The 22,408-nt window shown below is 48.4% G+C and overlaps 1 protein-coding gene across 1 annotated transcript in view; it reads right to left on the minus strand.

Moving 5' to 3' along the window:
• Positions 1-22,408, minus strand: part of LOC119458340 (neuronal PAS domain-containing protein 4-like) — a 150,563-nt gene that overhangs the window by 31,523 nt on the left and 96,632 nt on the right. The window contains 2 exon segments of the mRNA XM_037720174.2: positions 3,768-3,857; positions 17,322-17,380. Of these exon segments, the coding sequence (XP_037576102.1) occupies positions 3,768-3,857; positions 17,322-17,380 (149 nt within the window).

The following is a 22,408-nucleotide window of genomic DNA, read 5'->3' on the forward strand; positions in this document are numbered from 1 at the left end:
CAAACGAACGACAGCAGGAATGGCAATACGTGCACGTTTTCTCTTCCAATAAAGTTTTCCATCACCAAATTTACGTTTGAAATTTCAAATGCCCGCCATTGAAGTCCAGCAGTTCACTACAAGAACTCCTCAAAGAATAAATTAGGTGCTGTCATTTATATTACTGAAGCAGTACCCCTATCAATATCGATGTTGCGAAAACGTGCGCTTGCAACATTCAATCGCCCTTCCAAGACAAACGCGGACTTTTGTAGACACTCCGCACCTACTCTGGGCGTATGCAACCAGCTCGGCAGGGGTCATAATTCTTTCTCAAGAACGACTGTCGCCCGATGTTCAACACTGGTCCCCGGAGCTCATGTAGTAGGCCGCTTATCTGCTGCTAACTCAATTACCACTCCTGCGCAGCCGCCCGCCAGCGAGGTGCAGCCCGTTGTTCGCGTGTTGCGCCCGGCTTTCGTGCATGTGAGTGTGTGCCCACCACTTGCGCAACCTTGGCACGCAGCCAGCACTACTAATTAACGCCCCTACACTCATTACAGGCTTTCGTCGTATTGTTTCTCTTCGCGCATGGCAATAGAAATATAAAGAAAAAACTAAAGAGACTGCCTAATTGCTAACCGCGTTTATTTCTCCCGGTTTTTTTTTTCTTCTCCTGACCTATGGCCACTGTAGGCGTAGCCGTCGGCGTGGGCGGGGATGCTTGCCTTGTAACGCGCATTGCCAAGTTAGCCAACAGTACGAGCTGCGACGCGGAAAATCGCGTTTGCAGGGGTTGTAAACGAATGACAAGTAAAAGAAAATGTTCGGAAGGTTCGGCGGCATTCAGCCCGTTTCGATATTTTTTTCGTCGCCTTTAATTAATTGCGGAGTAAGGTTTCGTATTAGCTGGCGTTCTGGCTCAATTTCCTTCGCGTGTCTCCCGGCTATTTCGATTGGCGTCGGAGCAAGGTCGAACCTGCTAACGTCCGGATAGGGAAGCACTGACCAAAATGGCTGAGCGTGATTAACGTGCACTGCTTGTCTGGAGAATGCTATTGAGTATTTTGATACGTGAGATAAAGATGAAATGCTGCGAAAAACTAAGTATGCTTTGAAGTAAACGAAAGGCCACCTATGTCAAGCAGCGCTTCTAAGTAGCGGAAGCTCACGTCTATAAATGATGAGAAGGTAAGCGTAAACTGGAAAAAACGTACTCGCATTGAAGCCTTTGGCGCGAACGTGTGTAATGTTTGACTTACAAACTAGAACGCATTTGTGCGGCAAGGGTCTGCGTAGTGCTTGGCGCCCAGATAACTTTTTATGCATGCGGACATGAGCATTTCCTGCCGTGACCTGAGGCAGTCGTTTGCAAAATGTATGTCGAAGATGCCGGACAACACTAAGCGGCGTCAGACATTTACGCTAATGCAAAAGAAACAGAAAAGCGTAAGGTCTTAAAACTATGCAGTGAACTTCTCAGTCAATTCAGATGCCTGAAACGTGGGATCATAAAAGTATACCAATGAAAAGTTGTACAAAAGAACGCCATGTGTTCCGCAGTCACACGCTTGCATGGGAAGGTTCGGCGATGATTCTTCTCAACCCTATAGCGTACAGGTTACTTGTCGTTCCAACGCGCCCTACATGGCCACCGCGAGAATCAATGTGCGCGGTAGTTGCTCGTATAGGACTTGCACGCGCTCGGCAATATATACGGCGATCCTTTTCGGCGATATTCGCATTAGTATAGCTGCGGGACATCACGCTCCACGACGCCGTGATGAATGTTGTCGCTGCTGCCGTTGTTGTCGTTGCTGTTTGTTTGTATATAGAACGTACCTACAGTCACCGACAGCATTGGTCGCTCCGCGCAAGGCGTGATGTCCCCGAGCTACCGATCCACAGATCACGGCCGCCATCGGAGTGCGATTATCGAAAATGAGTCGTGTGCGGTCTCGCCTTCTCAATCTCAGTCTCACTTCCGAGAACTGACACGCGCTCGCATCGAGTGGCCGACGCGAAGGGGCAAGATAAGAAGAGGAAGAAACGACGACCAGCGAGATTAACTCGGTTCCAGGGGAGAAAGGCTGCTCTTGGAGCGTATAAACCGGCGCTTCCTCACTTCTTCATCTCCCGGCAGCGTTGCACAGGCAGTTAATTGCTGGGCCTCTTCGCCCTTATTTATCGATCATGTCTTCTCCTCCCCAACCTCTTCTCCCGGAGCCACGTCGGCAGTGGCCACCGAAGATGACGCTCTCTCTCGCAGCGAATAGGGCAGTCGTCGTCGTGTCCGGTTCGCGACGCGTCGCCCGAAAAACGCTTCGTCGGCCACGCCCCTCCGATGCCGTAATGAGATCAAGTCTTTCGCGTCGCACGGTGTAATGTGGGCGTGGTTGAGATGTGTCAAGGATCAGCTCGAAACCGCAAATTATAAGAGGGACAGTGCAGCACGGCTTACTACAGACACCGCGAAGAGGGCACTGTGTGTATAGAGCGAGAACGCGTTTTGACTGTGACACAGGTTGAAAATGCTGAGTGGTTGCACACTTTGAAAACTTCTTTTTCTTCAGCCCTTTCTTTATGTCACTCGCATTTACGTGCGACCCTGAGTGCTTTACTATTCGTTTTATTTTTTTCTAATCAATATCTCAGTTCTTTTCTTATTTTAAATAATTTTCAATAATTAATAGCGCCTTATTGCCCACATTCGTTGTATCCGCCTAAATCATCGGTTTTCTCGTTCATTGATATTTCAAACGCCGTAGCAAGATGCATGAAATTTCAAACTGTCCACCTGATTTTTCAGTCACTCCCCCTATCGTACACTGTGTTGAAGAGAGTTTAACTAGCAACTAAATCAGTCAGTCAATCAGTTATATTTTCACCTTTCCAAGACAGGCCAGCAAGCTGAGGGACAGCTTGACAACGGTCCTGCTCCATTAGCATGAACGCTCTTTGAATCATTTTACGATCGTCTGTGCCACGTGCCAGAGAGATAACAACATTGCGGAAGTACATCCAGTTATCCGATGTCAGCAGATGGACCACAGCACATGTTATTCCAGCTTCCCGCCCACATTTTGACTGTGGACGCGTATTTGTCAATTTTCTCTTACATTCCTTTCCGGCAACTATTTCTGCCGAGTCCACTGCTCGTTTGGCTCTATCAATTACCGCAGCCTATCCAAATGTCAAGGTTTCAGGGCGTTTAATTTTGTTCCTGCTGAGGTCGGAACTACTGCTTGGCGACAAGACCTCAATAGTGGTGATTTATGTGTACGCCAAGGCCATCACTGTGGTCGACAAGGTTCTTTATTACTCTTTATTAACTGAGAAAGAGATCGCTTGTCGTTGAAGAACAGCACTGAGTTAACTTCGTGCCAGAAGATATTTCCTGATAACAATCAAACATACACATAGAGCCGAACGAGAATTACCTTGGGGTATATTACTCTGCAGTTTTTTTTTTTAGCTTGTTTCTTACTTTTTTTTTCCTTTTCTTTGCGTACTACAGGTGCATTTGAAAAAGTAATTCTTATCGAGACAGGAGGGACTTTCTGCGCAAATGCTATAAATTTAACTGCCAAGCGCTGTTAGCTTAAGTGTTCAACGACTGAATTAACTGTGTCTGTGATTTGTCAGTATAGTACTGTAAAAAGAAAGAACGTAAAAGCTCACCCATCGTATCGCAAAAACATGCAACAAGGTGCGAAAAATGTTTGTGCAATAGGAACCTTTCCAAGTTAGAGTTTTCACCAAGTGCGTGGTTTCACTAATGGACTCACCATAGAATGACCAAGGTATTCGGCAGCGTTGTCCGAGATGTAGAGCAGCTTGCCGTTCTGCGTCATCATCATCAGGAATCCGCTCATTGCCTGCGACGGGGAAAAAGTGGTTAAATGTGAGATCTTCTGTTTTACACGATAATGTGATGACATACAAGAACTGCTCGGGATAATTCAGGATTTATACTCATATATGTGTGCGACCAAGATTTCGTGAAAAAAATTTGTCTGCCTGAACTGTTGTTCATATAGAATAAATGGTATTCACATCAGTTCACGATGTTTGATTTCTCAATGAACGTTCATCATCCAAGCTAATGAATATACTGCATTTGTAGAGAATATGGTCCAAGAGATGGCATATTGGCAACTCGAAACGTTCGAAACTGCTTTGTCGAAAGAAAAAGAAAACAAACAAAAAAACAAAGAACGAATCTTGCGTCATGTTTATACATGGTCTAAGACGGTTTTGTTTCCGGCTTTTTTTTTTTCTGGGGAGGGGGGGGGGGGGGGATAGTTGTGTCGGTTTCCTTCAAAGATGAAGTACGCCTAAGTTGAGGCTGCCAAACTGTCGAAAGTAAAAAAAAAAGGAAATATGCTAAGGTTTTCGAGCGAAAAATGCGCCAACGGCAATCTGGCACCGTTTCTCATCACAAACCTACACCTTCCGATCGCAAAGCCACGATAATACGTGTGGTATGAAAAACAATCTCTCTTTCCATTACAAACACGCGGATACGTCGGATACGGCTCGCGCTCATCGAAAACCGATCGGCCTCAGCCAGCGATCGCTATCGCCCCTCGCGAAAGAATCGAGAAATGGAAAATTGCCTCGCCGATAGAAGGAGAGCAACACCAGCAAAAGCAAGAGCAAACACGTGCAAAAGAGAATATGTGCGGCTCGTTTATAACGAGTATTCATCCATCTCAAACACCTCACTCCCTCCCATCCCCCCCCCCCCTTTCTCTTCTCCCTTCATCACCACGGACAAAAAAAATACAGCGAAAGCTGTGCAGCTCATGCATGAAGTAGCCTGCTCCGGCAGCAGCAGCAGCGGGTCTACATGTGACTACTCAAGCGCGCGCAGTTATTATTCGTTTCTAAATTTGCTGCCGTTCCGGCAGCACCAGCTCGTGTAAGCGGCTCTCACTCTATACGCGCTTCCATCGCCAGTGCGCGAGCCCTTAAATGAGTTCCGGCACAGACAGACGTACACGCGCGTGCTGTGGCTGTTGTTTCGAGAGCTACACAACCGGACTCGGGAGGAGAGGAATTAGTCACCGCGCAAAACGGCTTCCTCAACGCGGGCGCTTTAGCGGCGAGCGGGCGGGTTGCTTAAGGTGCGAGTTATGCGGTGAGCTGCCGCGGCTGACCGTTGTTTGGCCTGCGGTTTCGGGGCGTGGTCCACGCTCTTTTTGTTTGTGTCTGTTTTGTATTTTTTTTAACGCGCATCTATGTGTGTATTGAGTGTATGCGCTTCGAACGAACGGGGGAGCATGCTACGTCCGTGTGAGTGTGTATTCGGCTGGATGAGTGTGAACTCCCCGCACATTTTCTGGGAAGTAGCTAAATGAGGAAACAACGGCCTCTTGTCCGGGTTTCGCTCAGTTTGGGTGTTTCACGCGTATACGCTCGCCGTATAGTGAGCGTGTAGGGCACCGCATTGCCAGGCTGAATGGTTGCGAAACATCCTGGTGTTCTTGTTTGCGAGTGAGCGGAGAAAACGTTGCGAGACAATTAGCTGGTCGAGACCGTCTCTGTTCATTTCTTCTTGCCCCGTATTTATTGTTTATCGTGCTCGGAGAGCGGATCCTCGAGAGAGCACTTGTTCCAGTCATGGGGATTTCCCTGTTATTCGTATAACGAGAAAATATGATGGCGTTTTATGCGCCGCCATATTCGCATCGGGATATGCACCTGAGCAGGATCTGTATATAGTCCTCGACGGATTCTCGACAAACATTCTCGGTAACATTTAGTATAAATCTGCATTCACGTCTTATCTGTAGAGGATTCTTCTGTATGAGGCAGATACAAGGGGCTCTGCAGACCATGGATCGAGGAAGCAACGAAGGCCGTTCTGCTAATTGTCTGTAAATAAATTAATGCTTGCGCAACTGATCTGACGTCATTCATAGCGCATGCGAGCCTATAGTCCGCCAGCGCCTTAACGCCGGTAGTGCGTGCCACTTTTCTAACTGTACGTGGTTTCAACTTTCAACACAAGTTTGAAGAGAGCTCCAATGCTGGCAGTATTTCGGATTTCTCCAGGGAATTGTATCGGAAGGTGTCTCCTCACCCATTTCGCGTTGTATAACCTCTTTCCTTCTTGCCAGCGGGGTCTTTCATCTCAATTTGTAGCCCGGTTGCTCCCGCTTTGGAAGTGAAAAGCAATAATAAAGAAATGCATCTCATCCAACGAATTGAAATCTACGTGCAGCGAAGCTTCATCTGAGTGCATAAGGAATCGAAACACAAGTTTGCGTTTACTGAATGTGCGCACCGAGTGACACGGATCACTTTGTTCAGGCAATGTGGAGAGGCAATAGCAATACCGCTGCCGCGAATGCGCGACGGCGAGCGCCACCTGGTGGTGGTGCAAGGAACTCAGCGGCGCTGCGTCCTCCGCTGTGATTGGTTGTCCTATTCGGCTAGAGAACAGCCAGGCCGCAGCACCCATGGTCCCGAAACCCGGCGAAGTTTGCAAAGAAAAGATTGGCTTCTTAAAACACCCGCTTCAAACTTAAAAACATGCTTGCCCTTAAGCCCGCTAAAGGCTACCCTACCGGTATCATTTGCGGCAGCAGTGGCGAAGGTGAAACCAGTCGAGATATTTGTCTATTGCACGACTTTGTTACCGCAATCGGAGCAGAACAAAACAAACTCTTCGTGGGACCTAAATGGAGGTTTGTAAACAATAAAAACAAGCACAACAACACAAACGTCGAGTATCAACTGTAAGGTAGTGCGATGGCGGAAAAGAATGAAGGCACCGATCCTACCTGCGCATACTCAAGGGAATGCAGCGTCAACGCGTCAATCAAGGACACGTGCTGGCATTCGTGAAAGATAACGGCTTAGGCATCACTGTTCTTTGCGCAATATAATCGAGGCCATTCCACATCCCATGAATCGCTAACAATTTGCCCAGCCCCCTCTCTGCTGTTCTAAAAACATATCACATCATAGTTCAGCGGAAGCCCGCGAGGGTTTCCTTTGTAGCAATTGCTACGATCGGGTGGATGTCTAATTTCTCCCTTTAAAAACATATCGCCGTCATCATCTTATCTAAGAGCCTATGTCCTGTCGTAAACATCGAAACAAACAAAACCGGTGACTCGCTAATTCCGATGGTGGGAAATGACCAAAGCATACGTCTTTTCTTTGAGAACATATCCTTTGGTCGGCAATGACCAGAGGAACGTTCTTTCTATAAGCAGCAGCCCTCAATGAAAGTACGTTCGAAGCCAGTCAACTTTGCTTTGTGTGCGCTTGTGTGCCGTCGTTCGTTCTATATAAGGGTTCTCAAAGCTTGTGACGATGACTCAACTTGAACGACAGTCGATATACTTGTGAAGCACTTTGATATTACTATAGACTTCATTAAAAGTGGCATGCGCTTATATAGAACATGCCTACAAGCCAAGACAACCTTACTATCAATAGAGACTTGCCAAAAGTATATACCCTTCAAGATAAATAAAGGTTGTCGTAGAGTTGCAGACTGCGTGGGAATGCCTACACCTTTTGACCGCTCTACAGTTTTATATGAAAAGAACGATTGATTACTTGATTAGTTCATTGATCGGCTAGTGGCTTGAATAACCTATTGTTTTAATATTTGCTTGATTGCTTGATTGATTGATTGATTGATTGATTGATTGATTGATTGATTGATTGATTGATTGATGGAGTGAGTGAGTGAGTGAGTGTGAGTGAGTGAGTGAGTGAGTGAGTGAGTGAGTGAGTGAGTGAGTGAGTGAGTGAGTGAGTGAGTGAGTGAGTAAACAGCCGCCATTATAGTTGGTGTATGAGTGCGCTTCCGCGGAAATGCCCCCACATGCAAGAAGAAGCGAGCATTCCTTTCCACGGGAGAAATGAACGCGCTCGTGCAGGCATTTCTTCTTTTCCGTGTCGCGTGAGTCACGAAGGAAAACACTCGCCACCGGTCGCGTGCTCGCGCTGCGCGGGCACGACAGCGACGCCTCGAGTTGTCGTCGCGTGCCGCCAGGTCGTCCGTCATAAAAAATAGAGAGAGTGCACCGAGCGGTACGCCGAGAACCGGATCTCGATCGGCACCTGAGATAAGACGCCCCGGCGAAAACGGCCGAAGTGCCGCTGGACCCCTCGGTATGCGGAGATAGCGCATCGCCGCAATGCAGCGCGGGCGTGCGGGGAAGTGTAACTCTGCCCGCATGTGGGAAACTTAAAGGCCCCGACTGGTATGCACCGCATTTTCGCTGCACTGCGACCGCTGGCGAACGCATTACGACTTTATACTGCCGATACAATCACTTTGTATTATCGACCACGCTTAAAGCAGAAAGCACGTGCAATGAACATTTTTGATCACATTGCTTCCGTGTTCACTTTGCCATATGAATTTCAAAAGTGTCACGCATCTCACGAGAATTGTGAACGATGCTGAGAAGAGCCTGAGAAATTAAGAATGGTCTTCTTGTTTTTCATTCTCAACCATTGCTGTAAGGCTTACCTGACCTGTTAAGTGGAACTAAACGGCGAGTGAAGGAAACGAAGCCTACCGTACTTTAAGTCATGCGTCAAATTGGGACGCCAAACGTCCTCAGTTAGTCAACTAGTCAATCTGCCAATTGATAAATCAATCAATGAACATGTAAATCAATGAGGCTTTTCCACGTCCTTCCTTCTTTTATTTTTTTTTATTTTTATAGCAATACCTTCGAACTCTGTACGCATTTGAACCCATTTATTAAACAATAACTCTCGCACAGTCGTCATCCCTGTTTGTATTAAATTTAAATTTAAAAAATATGAAACACGTCTCACACACCTCACTCCGATGCATTACACCACCTTGGGGTATTGAAATTACACCAGTGGTCATTGGCGTGTGTCACATGCTGCAAGAGAAATCGGCAATGGAACACTCCTAAAACTCTCTGTAACCTCGAAAACCGCACTAGCACGGCTTCGTTCACACCCCAACCCGACGATAACGCAAGCGTTGTGTTAGAGTGAAGCTTTCTTCGCCACTTTCTCCAACACGGCGTGTGCTGTCTGCTGTGTCTTGCCCAGTGTACAACAACTTCGGCCGCCAGCCATGTGCCACTCAGTTATGTGCTCTAATAGACTGGATATGTGCAGATGGTTATGTGAACATTCTTCGCCAATTCCATAGAATGAGTATGTTCCACTGGGGAGGTGTGCGAATACACAAGCATGAACAAGGGACAAGAAGTGGAACAGTTGGCAAGTGAGGAATCTGAGTGCGCAGAAAGAAGTGAAGTGGACAGAGCGGTGATCCGAGCGTGCGTTGAACGAGTAGCGTTGAGCTTGGTAGTAGTGGATGCAGGAGAAATGAAGGCATTCCAGACAGCATGAAATTGCATCGATTATTACCAATTTCCGCTTATATGCTTGGGACCCGCTTACTTTAGTTAGTTTTTCTTCTTTTTTTCCTCTTGGTTCGTCTGTAGGGGCTCTTGAGAAAGTTAAGAGACCGGCCAAAGGATTGCGGTCCATTTCATTTCTCTTTTGCACCAACAATTCACGAAGTATAACGAAGGTCAAGAGAGCGATATTATAGTGTCTAGGATGGTGACCAGCAAGAAGACGTCTTCTTCGTGTTATTATTGCTCGATTTTTTTTAGAATCATAACTCGTCCACACTGACCACGAGAGAAGGCAACACGATGCCGCCAAGCGACGGCATGGTTCACCGACGAGGAAGGAAAGTACTTTTTTTTTGCCGTTTTATAAATGCCCGCTATTTTATTCGTTTTTGTGTGTGTGTGTGTGTTTCTTTCTCCAGGCACGAAGAAACAACGCCCGTACGGCCAGTCCCGCCGCTTGCGCCGAAAGGAACACGCGGCCAACCTGTCCTTTCGCTTTTTCTGCAATCCCCGCGCGAGCTCGCATTAAAACTGCGGGGAGGCGACAATGTACTGCGCAACTTACGGAAAGCAAGAGGCTAATGGGAGAGAGGGGTGCTGGAATGGGGGGATGACTGCCGGGGGTGCCATCGACGACTTAAGCACCTTGGCCGGAAAGTAGGCACGCGTGCTGAGGCCCGCAGCTCGGCACGGTCATCATCGGCGTGCTTATGGTATAGGCACTCTATGGTGGCCACACTCTCCCTCCGTTGCTGCGTCGTTGATGTCCGAGCGCCGTTGCCGGACCCAGCGGCGATCGTTGCTGGGTCTCGAGATCTCTCCTTTTTTTTTTATGAGGCGTAAAAGAACAGCGACACCCCAGAGCCGCGATGACCTGTCCAGAGTGTGGGTCGCATTACGGCGGACGCTTTAAAGTGGAGGTTGCGGTCGTTGAGTTCTGGTGGGGACTCGGTGTGCCCCGCCGAAGGTGACCGCAGTGTTTAAAGGCGGCGGCGTCTTTGTGATCTTCTCTGGCGCGCTGTGGTCACGCGACAGACGCCAGACGTGCATGACGTCGTAGGCAGTCTTGGGCGAGCCTGTAGCTGTCGTTGGCTGTATCATCCCGGACGTTCGGATACAAGAGTGCGTTCCGAGCATTCGGGATTTGCATTTCTTTCGTTCCAGGGCCGGTAAATTCTTACTCTTGCTTCCCTGTCTCCTTTTTTTCTGTTCTTTCTTTTGCTTCCACTTTCCTCTCAGAATGGTGTAGATAATTTTCCGTAGTAATAGTTTCTCTTCTTTCAGAGTGTATTTGTCTTTTCGTGTTAAAATATTTGCTGTTGTCCAGTTTCTATATCTCGGTGCCCAATCGGTATAGTACGACTTGGAAACCTACACGGGCCTTGTGATCAAAGCATATTGGCAACGCAGGCTGATGTATTCGCTCATAATGGTACGTGGCAGGCCACAAGGTTGCTACGCGAACTTGCGCAAGATTGAGCTAAACCATCGGGCAAGACGCTGTGGTCAGCCATGCGCAATGGCTAACGTGCGAACGATGTCAACAATCTAAAGGCGTTGCGGCCCGGACTCGCAAAAGCAAACTCTCGATAGCCTCCCCCCAAACCTCCGCTTTCTTTTCTTCTTGTTTTTCTGTCACATTCCAACCTACACGGCCTAACAAAACGGACGGACAGCGGAAAGGCATGGCTGGACAAAACGCACTCCTTTACACGCTTACACACACAACAACAACACGGGTCAGACAGTTAAACCTGACGCCGCCGCGAGCTCTTGAGAGAGAGCTGAGCACAGTGACGGCTGCTATGAGTGCAGAAAGAAGTGTGTGTTTGTGTTTGTTTGTTAGGGGGGGGGGGGGGTGACCATAGGGGGTAGCAGAGAAAAGCAAGGTTTCGCCTGGGCGAAGTAGCGCGGTGGGGGATACAACCCAGATCGTGACGAACTTTTCGCGCGATAAGCGAGCCGACCGCGGCGGCGAAGTGGACTGCCCCCCCGGCCCGGTACACCACCCCTCCCGTGTGCGCGCGCGTGCGTTTGTGTGTGGGGGGCTTGCGTGCGTGTGTTTGTACGTGCATTCGTGAGTGCGTGTGTGTGCGTTCACACGGCACGACCCCCGCACCGCCCTCGTACGCCGCAGCTTTCCCTCCTTCTCACGGGCTTGCGCCGGCAGCCGTTACCGCATGGAATCACGTACAACTGACGTTCACCGCTCCTTAACTGAGTGATGCCACTTCATCCTCAGACATCCTATATGGAAAGGCAACTGAATGTTCACTGTACGTTCGTGTTTTCTCCAGTACGAGGACACTGCCTGACGTTAGGTTGGGCTTTTCGACATTTGTGATTGCGCGAACAGCCCAAGGGAAATTCGTTCATGTTAACTCGTGCTGGCTTCAGGGTATATATTCGATCATTACATATAACTATTTATGGGTCATGTCCAGCCACCAGAAGCCACGTTTTATCAAAGCTATGCTGACAGGACATTCAACAGAAGTAAAGGTATGCTGCCTTCCCACAGCTCTGGCCAAAACCACAGCCAAGGCATTGAAAAAAAAAAACTGTCTTTAGAACAACTCTTTTCGTTCGGCGTACATCATTAGGCGTTAAGGCTTGTTCAAGTTGGCAGCCACGATATCGCGAACAGAAATCTGCTTAGTATAAGTAATCGATCACTATTACGCCGTAATGGCTTTAGGAGAGCATTGGAGAGGCAAATAGGTACGATCGATCATTGGAAAGAAAGATCACGTAGTATAGGAGGTTTATGATATTCTAAGATGCATTCATGTCCATCGTGACAGTTTGATTGCTTTGTCGTTGTCGGGCTTATGACATTTTTTTATAAGTTTCTAATGTTATTTTGATGTTCTACGACACGTACTTTTGTTCTGCTCACATGACAACGGGTAGCCGACGCTATGTCTTGCTGCCGACATCTCATTTGGGCATGTCATTATGAAGATCCGACAAATTTAGTGCGTAGGGGATTTCCGTAGAATGGTTCGTCATGTAAAAGTGGAGTTGACTCTTCGCAGGTGGTATACCGGCATAACTACCCAAAAGGACAGAGCAATAAAGAAATTTCGCATACAGACTTCTCCACGGCATGCATCTGCGTGCTTACCAAGAAATCTCTGCCCATGCCACGCCCGTACCCACAAGACTTCCGTGATTAACCCTATGAACGCCTACCGCGCAATAACCACAATTATAACCGTTTAACCACGCTAACATCTTCTCCCGCAAGCCTATGGTATACTCGCTATCATTCAGACAACTGAGAACCATATACCGTTGCTAGCAGCAGTGTTCGGAGTACAATGCTCCAGTGGGCATCGATCTTCCCCCGCTCAAGCGGCCATCCACATTCCACGCGGCTGCGCGAAATTTCTCAGACGCCAGGGCCTCGAAGCAGCGCATTATTACGATCTTCCTGCGGCGCCGTCCATCGGGTATTCACCGCTGGGTCGTAGAAGGCGTTTCGTACAAACCCGGGGCCTCTGTCCGCGAGGATATGCACCGCGTGTACGCCTGGTGGTGGTCGGGCAAATTTTGTTCTCTTCTAGCCCTGTTTTTTGTTGTTGTTGGCAGGGCATGAACAGCTCGGGGCTGCTGCGCTCGTTGTCTTTGTGCGGGCGCATAGCAGCGTAATGTGTACGCCCGGGGGCCGGCCCCTTATCGCGACCTCTCGCGCGGGGTAGATCGTCGGCGCGCGGCAAACGTGACCAGAAGATCCTGGTACGGTACGGCGATCACGCCGCCGAGCATGCGCAACGTATCCTGGTCTGCTTCTGGGCACGATGGTTGGTCCGTTCCGTGGCTTCGATGCGGTGTGTACTACACCGGCGGGGCGGGGTCTCGAGCCGTGTATGCGAGGCCTGGTTTGATCGACTGAAGTGGTGGGTTTTTTTTTTAGTTGCCAGGGGAACCTCGAGCTCAAGGCGAGCAGTGTTTTGTGTGAGGTATACGATAAATTTGAGCGCTGCGGTGGTATATAGAGGCAGTAACACGAGATAACCCTTTTCAGACTGGAGCACAACATTACTTTCTCGTAATCAGTCAGCAGATCGAACTTGGATATTTCTAACGGCGAAGGCACTCGATCTGGCGCTCTTGTACTGCTAGACAGAGGAAGATGTTCTGGATATTCTCAACTGGCTCGTATTGGTTGGCGCACGCGTGGACATGGGCGAAGGAAGACAACGGAAATTCCTACTTCCTTACAACGAAGCTACATTTGCGCTTATCAATATCATCTTTTTAGAACTTGCCGGTTTCGCGTTACTCTTCTTAGAGGACACTAGCCTTCTGCATGGGCCACGGCTAGGGTAGAGAAAATGCTGGCAATGTATTGGCAATGTTCGAGCCCGTTGTATATTGAAAGAGGAACGTCTATGGTTCCGCGGCACCTATAGCATGCATCGCCCCTGATACAGCACCGCACTTTATTTAGTATTTCATTTTGGAAAAGGAGCGACAACTTTAAAAAATGGTGAGCAGAAGAACCACGAATATATCTCCCGACCACTTCAATAAGTTTAAAAGGCCCTCTCGAACTTGTTTTCTCTCTGTAAGAAGTTGTCTGCAGCTGCACTAGACGGAAACTCAAGTTTACTTGAACTTCTGGAACCAGTCAACTAAAATTGTTTAAATAACCAATAAAAAAGGATTACTGTGCACGGAAAGTGAGTTCATGTACTCACATGTTTATAGGCTTTTGTTTCAAGCGCTTTTTGAGCACTGTTAAACAGTAATTTTGGTGACAGGGCCCGGAAGTACTAAGAAGCTTGCTAATGTTTACTGATATGCTGCTGCATGCGGTTATTTCGATTATCCATGTTGTTGTTGGACCCGGTATCCGTGTTGGCATTGAGCCCCGACAAGGCTCCCAGCATTCTTTGCATTCTCATTGAACGTTATTAACATTACACTGAATTTGATTGGAGGTGATACCACGCTGGCACTCATGGGGACGTTCAGCACGTAAAAGGACATCCGCTCGATTTGGCGAAATGCACATGCGGTATACTGAATGTGTATGTGTGTAACGTGCAGCACAATTCTACGCAGTCAGCAGACGATCAGGACGTTGGACCCATCTTTTCTCTGAAAACTCTACACAGATACCTTACATGAGGCCTCCGTCATAACCCAGGTCCCCTACTTTTAACGAGAACAGCTTGAGCCGCCACTAGAGGGTTCGCTCCTAGAACATGCGCCGAACTGAAGCCGTACCCTATGCCTCCAAGTATAATGCTGCGGGAAGATCAAGGTCCTCCCGTTCAGCCTGTGCGAGTCGTCTGCTATATCCTCCGCTCTGCATGCCAACTCCCTCCCCTTTTAGCTTCTGCGAACAACGATGGTTGGCTGGCGCAGTCTAATGCCATAATGAACAGCTGCATGCGCGACGATTAGCGGAGATCGGTGCAGGGATAATGACGCCGAGGCCGCGAGTGGCCCTTCCCGCTCGGCATATCAAAAATACCGCCGCACTCTCGTTCGCTCTCTTCTCGTGAATTACGCGGTCGTCTGGACAAAGGTATAAAGAAAAGCAACATGGCGGCGTCCACTGGTGCACGCTATTGGTTGGGAGCAGACGATGCGCTTACGCGTGTATACATACGCACGCACACACAAGAGGAACGCCAATCACCACGCCTCGGGACTCGTGCGTGCTGCGTAGCAGACGACGAGAAGGAAGAGATAATGAAAGAAGAAGCAGAAGATGATAAAATACCGACGCCTATATGGCGATATGGCGGGGGCATGTACATCGCGCGACGAAGAAGCAAACAAAAAGAACGGGCTCGACGAAGCAGACGAAAAAGAACATCATAAGAGACGCAGACGAAACCTGCGTGCATGCGTAACGATAGAGCGCTATACACGTAAGTGCCGCGACGAAGCAGACGGCAAAAAAGGAAAAGAACTAAATACAACGACTGCAGCCATAGAGAGCAAAACCGAAACCAATCACAAAGATGGAGAGAGATGCAAGCTGCGACGGATGCCGCGGGGGCCGACGCCATGTTGTGTGCGATGAGGGGGCGACTCTGCTCCGGTGTCAGAGGTTAATGCGAGCAGCGACGCTCGCGGGGTCCCCATCGGAGGTCAGGGGTCGACTCGGCCTTTAGCTCTGTTTTGCCACAGCCCCTCTTCCTTCCTTACACGGAGTTCGGGGTGGCTGATAAGAATTACCTGCCGGAGGGGGTATAGCAGGGGGGGGGGGGGGGGGGGGGGAGGCTTTAGTTGCGGGGAGAACGATGCAAGCGGAGCAGGAGCTACGGGACGAACCCCGCAAAGATTCAAACAAAGAAAACAGCGCGGAAAAGTGTGTGCAAGCGGCTGCCGAGCTATCCGGGTACGGAGCTCAGAGACCTAACTGTGGGAGAACCCGTGTATCGATGCTCGAGAGAAACTTTTTGTTGAGCCGAGCTTCTTTTCTTTTCTTTTTTTTTCTCTGTTACTGAGGTGCGGTTTAGATATGACGGAGGGTGCTGGACGGCCTTCGCATGATAAAGCCTACGCTGACGCAGTAATTTAGCCACAATTTGGCACCGAGAGTTCCAGGCACCGAGAGCCGATTATGGTCGCGGGTCGAGGCCTACCCTGTTTGTGGTCAAGCGGTTGCCCTGAGCACGGCCCCCTTTCGGACCCTCCTCACACGATATTTCTACATCTTTAAAAAGGAAGAATAGATTGGACTCTACAGTAGTGCGACTTCAGATCTTACAGCCGATAGCAAGCACGAACACGCATGCAGATGTGGCTATGCAGCAACAGTGTTATCTTAGTACGCTCGCTGTTGTGGAAGTTTACGGCTTCTCTCTGAAGTTGCCAAATTGAAGGGAACGCGCAAGCATGCCTGCGGTGGCGCCACTGTTCGTTGTTTCCCATTTTTCACACAGATGCGCCGATTGTGGTCATCCTTGCGGAAGACAAACGAGCTTTCGCGTTGGTGTGATGCAATCCGTGGCGAAGTGATAAGGCCTAATGATCTGAGCGAAGACATGAAGTCCTCGAAGATGAACCTGGAAGAGTGCAGTGCCCTCACAGTTTACGGAACCCCCGCATGCTGGAAAAAGAATCTGCATGCTGCAACGGTACTCGACCACAACCTATTGGAGCTATTTGACACTGCTACTCTTGTTTCGAGCCTATGGTTCATAAGCAGGGATTGCAGTATGAACTATAAATTTTGTACCTTTATGGTGGCATGCTTACACACGTAGAAAGCACAAGTGTGACGGCGGCCATGGGGGGTTGACCGATGGTCACAACTGCTAGTATGTTGCAAGGGTTTTCTTGAGAGGATCATGTTATAGCAAGCGCTCATCTTAAAACCCTCCGTCTAAATTTTCGCCACGTTATATGCGAAAATCTGCAGTTTAGCTTCACCGCACATCTCGTATGACGTCACCCGCGAAGAGGAAATAATGCAGGATCGCACAAGCTGGTGCCCCTATGTATTTGCCACCATACCTTCCGTATTACGTCGTCGCTCCATTCGAGTTTACACCCTAGGCTCAAGAGCGCCGTGAGCGGGGGGGGGGGGGGGGGGGGCATCTTGTGTAGGGCGTCGTAATAGCGTGGCGTTTAAAAAGCGTAATTCCAGTATTTCTCGTATCTCTTACTCTAAGACCCAGAGTGCGGCGCCACGAATACGAGTGTTTCTGGGACATCTCAGTGCAGTCAGGGACAAGACTATATATGTACATATAACGCATCTGGCGAACATCTGTGTTTGCTTCCGCGGAACACATGTTGAATTAATAACACAGCTGTTTCACATTTCAACGGATGCATAAAGGTCGACGGCAGTGTTTAGTGAGCTTCGAGCTCATAAGCTCCTTATACCTATATCAATCATTCCTTCGAAATCGTATACTGCATGATGCATACACCTACAAGAGGCACTTTTAAATATCAGTACGGAACGGGGGGCGTTCAACTTACTTTGGAGAAGCCGAAGTGTATCAGCGGTACCTCCGGCAGAACGTCGTGTTTCCGGAATACTGCAACAATAGAAAACGAAAGAAAGCATGAGTAAGGCACGCCATGTGAAACGTACAGTTATATACAGCGGCCTGGCGAATGCTCCATGTGCAAATGGCTGATTGTCCAGCCTTTGACTAAAAAGTCAAGAAAATAATCACACAATCACACACTCTGAAAAATAGGACATTTGCCGTGCCACACGGTAAGTTTAAGTTCGCAAGTGCTTCCACGGATGGTGGCAACCTTAAGAATAGAAATCGTAGCAGATACGAGTTGTACTTCCAGCGGGCATTTAGAAAGAATGCATATCGCAAAGGAAGCGTCCACATGCTCTGAAGACTGAAAGCAACAACTGTCAATGAATCGTCTTATGACCAATAAAAGAAAATGATTAGGACAAACATTCCTCTTTCAACATTCTATGCACGCTTGCTTGCTATATAGTCACTGCCACGTGGCCTGTCAGACAAGCTGTGAGGGAAATCCCCAATCAAAGTGACACGATGAGTCATGTTTGCAAACTCCGCACTCTGAATTTTCCAGTACAGCAGTGGATACCCCACACCAGGAACAAGCCGAGTTAGCCATATCTACTTTACTGTTGAATGAAATTGCCTACCTATTTAGGATTACTATCAAGCGAACTAATATACAATGCTCAAACTGATCCATAAACGCGTTCATTTATGAACCCTACTCGCCACCGCGACACTTAACAAGTTTTCTCAAATAAAGTTGCTATGCGTCAGCGGGTTACATATTTTCAGTTCCTCTCTATACCGTTTTCTGCCCGACATCCAGCATTTCCATTGTCTGTTTCCAAATTCACCCAAGCGGAAGGAATTGCGTGTGAGCTATATCTGGTTAAAAAGAAAAAAGGGAAAAGTAAAACTCGGGCATGTAAAAGGGGAACCACACCGCCACCGGGTCAACCGCAAGGAAACGCCCACATTCAGAAACGTCGAGTGGGCGGTTCCGGGCTGGGATGGGCGGGGCCACGCTCTTCGATCGAGAGGTCCGAAGCAAAAACAGCGAAACGCATGTTCGAAGGCAACAGGAGAATCTGCATTCAGCGTTCTGCAAGGAAGAGACGCGGGGTTCTGCTCTCAGCAGGCTGCGACCGTGCCGTTTTTTCCTCCGTACAAGCGTCGCCGTGAAGTGTCCGTCGAAGTTGGAGTAGGCAATCTTTCCCTTGGGTTATGTCGCACCCTTTTGTATTGCGGTATATGAGGGCTTGTCTGTGCAACTCCGTGTCACTTGCTCCTTAAAACTCCTGTACTTGAGTGTCTCAACGTTATATTTGCACAGCTCGTATCTTGTGATGTCTGCTTTTGGGCCTGTCATTTAGCACAACAAGATGCATGCAGTCTCACCACCTCCTATCCCACTCGCCGCCTATTTGCTTGCCTGGATCGCATGTGTCGTCCTGTTTTTGTTGCAAAAGGATCCTTGCCGGATTCAGCCGGATCAATTTCACATTAATTCATGCAACGCTACATTCTCAACACTATTCAGCTCAACACCGTCAACTGGTAGAAATGTAGAACGTGCGCATTACAAGCCGGCTGAGTTACTCTCAGCCCGCTACTACTCAAATCGTTTAATAGACACTAGACTTGCGAAAAAAAATCTTAATTCCGGGGAACCTATAACCCACAGACACAAATTTATCCAAAGATTTCAGCGCGCACAAGCCTTTGCGACCTGTACACAGTGTTGATCAAAATTCGAACCACCATGCCTTAATAGAGCTGTCACTTTTTTGTCGTCCGACTCACGTTCCACAAACATTCGTGGCCAGCTGTAGTCTTTCTCAGGCCGCCCCTAAGTCTGCCCAACGGAGCGCTCACAAAGCTCCACGGAATTCCGCGGTGTCCGGTCTCAGTGCGCCGTCCTAATCATTCTCATGCTCGCGAATTTCCGACATGTGTATACATAACGCTACCCGTATACAAGAAACACACCACGGATAGGAACTTGCGTGCAGCCTGTTCTCATGGTACCTGCGGATCACACACACACACACACACGCCAAGCGCGGGCAGTGATTGTGGTTCAATGTGGCCCTCGGGCCGGGTCAGCCCTCCGAAGGGAGGTCAACCCAGCCGGAACTCCACACCGCAGTCCATGCGCCTCTCTCTCTCTTCTCACATCACCGCCCTCTCTCTTCTCCCATCGGCGACTATCGTTCTCATCTCCGCCATTTCTTCTTCTTTCTTCGCCCCCGGCACTGCAAGTAGGCGCCCGCATGTGCCCCGTGGCGCTCGTCGCGTAATTAAATAAGCCGCCGCGCTGACGCCCGACGCGAATATCGACTCCCTCGTATACCGCCACCTCGCCGTCGCCTCGCGCGTCGCCTTGCACTGCCTCCTCTCGCACGTTCTCGCTCTCTATACGCACACACTCGCCCTTTCCCCCCTCTAGATCGTATAAGAAACGCTACTATAGGCTGCAGGACTCGAGACAAATTGACATGGCGCCGAGTGCCAGCCACGACAGGGGCTCAATTTACAAAGCTATATAGCTAAGTTAGAACAATACCAGCCAACACACTATTGACAGCGAACACATGATTAGCGGAGGCTAATGATATAATCAGAAAAAAGTGTTTACGAATAAACAAAGAAAGTTATGCGAAATCGTCCCCTCGTTCGTAGGTGATCTATAGGCCGTCGACAAGCTATATAGCTTCACAAATATTGTCATCATCATCATTATCACCATAATCATCAGCCTATTTTTACGTCCACTGCAGGACCCATGGCCTCTCCCTGCGATCTCGAGTTACTCCTGTCTTGCGCTAGCTCATTTTAATTTCCACCTGCGAATTTCCCAACTTCATCACCCCACCTAATATTCTGCCGTCCTCGACCGCGCTTGCCATCTCTCGGGCACCCATTCTGTAAATCTAATGGTCCACCGGTTATCCTTCCTACGCATCACATGGTCTGCCCAGCTCGATTTCTTTCTCTTAACGTAAACAAATAGTCTACGCCCGCATAAAGATTGGCGAGAATTTCCTCTTACGAGCAATCCCTGCGTCAGAGCTCTTTGTGAATGCGGGCTTTAGACGTTTAATTAGGTGCTCGGAGCTCACGCAATCGTTTGCCGATGTTTGCTTCGCTCTTTTCTGAAGGTAAACCTTTCGATTGCTGATTTCTAAACACCAAGGGAGGCGGCTTTGTTCATCTGTGTTTCGCGACGGCACGCCATACATTCATCGTGCCAAAGCACAGCATCGCCTGCATGCAGAAAGTTCAACGGACCAAGATAAATAACACCAGCGGTGGCAGCGTCAGGCGGATGGCACTCGAAGCGAGAAGAATACTTTGTGATAGCGTTAATTAATCTCGTATAGACCGGGGATTAGATCCGCGAATGACCTGCTGCTAGCGCACCATTATAGGACCTGCCGTGTGATCGCTTTCATTCTTTCTGTCAGCGCTCGAAAGCTTCACCTTCTGCCCAGTCGCAGGCTTTTGGTTTACAAATCAAATAGCGCGAATGTCTTTTTATACAGGGTGGCCCAACTATACGCCACGTAGCTGGACAGAACCAAGGTAATGTTGTTTGCGGTCGCTTGGAGATACTCGGGTTATTTATGGCATTCCGCCTAATTAGATGTCTTAAATATTCAACTTCTCAGATATTATAATTAGATGAAAATTGCCAATGAAAAAATTGTAGAGCCACATCGTGAAAAAACTCCCGATTCAGCTTTCTCTTGCTCAGCACGTGCTATATAAACGTGTTTTTTTCGGAGCGTGACAGAAGCCCGCGAATGCACGCAAAATGCCTCGAGCGGCCAGTCGCGCGGTAATTTTGCGCGTATTCGCGGGCTTCTTTCACGCTCCGAAAAAAAAAAACACGTTTATGTAGCACGTGCTGAGCAAGATAAAGCTGAATCGGGAGTTTTTTCATGATGTGGCTGTACAATTTTTTCATTGGCAATTTTCATCTAATTATAATATTTGAGAAGTTGAATAATTAAGACGTCTAATTAGGCGGAATGCAATAAATAATCTGAGTGTCTCCAAGCGACCGCAAACGACATTACATTGGTTCTGTCCAGCTGGGTCACATTTGCACGTTCTTAACGTTTGGCTTAAGTTACGTGAAACGCCCTGTATACTGGCGAGCGGAGAGGTATGGTGTCGTTGACGTTTCTAAAACTGTACACATGGTTATGAGGACACGGTGGGCGAGCATTTCCGCATTGGGCTACACACTCGAAATGCGCAGGCGTCTGGAATCATAATATATGCAAATCAACCACAGAGAAGATTTATTATATACAAGGTATTTCCTATTATAACGCTGCGAAAGACAACACGTTTTGGAAATGGACGCTAACTACGCTTCAGGGAGCGAATATTGTGCGAAATCGGTACACGTCTTGTAGCGCAGCAAAGCCTTTACATTATCTTTCGTGCCGTAGAAATACCTCTGGCTTTGTCCGCGGCATCTGGCTGACCATCTTCTTCAAGACTTGTGCTGTGCGGAGCGCGCAAATTGATTTTCAGGATTTTCCTCGAGGCGAGATACCTTTTAATATAACGCTTCAAACAAACAGAGGATAAGATGAGGAAATGCGATCATGGGTCGTATTTTATACGCCGATGTCGCTCGGTCGTGTCTGCCATGCGTCCCAAAGAGAAGGTACTCACGACGCAAGACCACGATGGCGTTTCCTCACAAACGTCGTTATTCAACATACGTAGTGGTTCCGTTGACCTTTGTCGCCTTCAGCCCAGTTTCGACTGAAGCTCATTTGAATAAAGCGAATAGTTCTTGCGCGTGCTGGCGTCCTGATATGGGCATGTCGCTGGTAAGTTCATCACGGCGGTTACCTGATAATACCGATAATGAGAAGCAATATTCTCGCTAAATGCAGGTTTAGCACCACTAATGTAAAACACTATAAACACATGACCGTTGAAGTGCCGGTTTGTTTTTACAGTGTACCCGACATTGGACATCTGCTCGTTATCGAATGCGGTGATGACGACGATCTTCAAATCGCACAAACGGCATAAACAAGCATC

This window comes from Dermacentor silvarum, chromosome 7, assembly GCF_013339745.2.
Source record: "Dermacentor silvarum isolate Dsil-2018 chromosome 7, BIME_Dsil_1.4, whole genome shotgun sequence".
NCBI classification, from domain to species: domain Eukaryota; kingdom Metazoa; phylum Arthropoda; class Arachnida; order Ixodida; family Ixodidae; genus Dermacentor; species Dermacentor silvarum.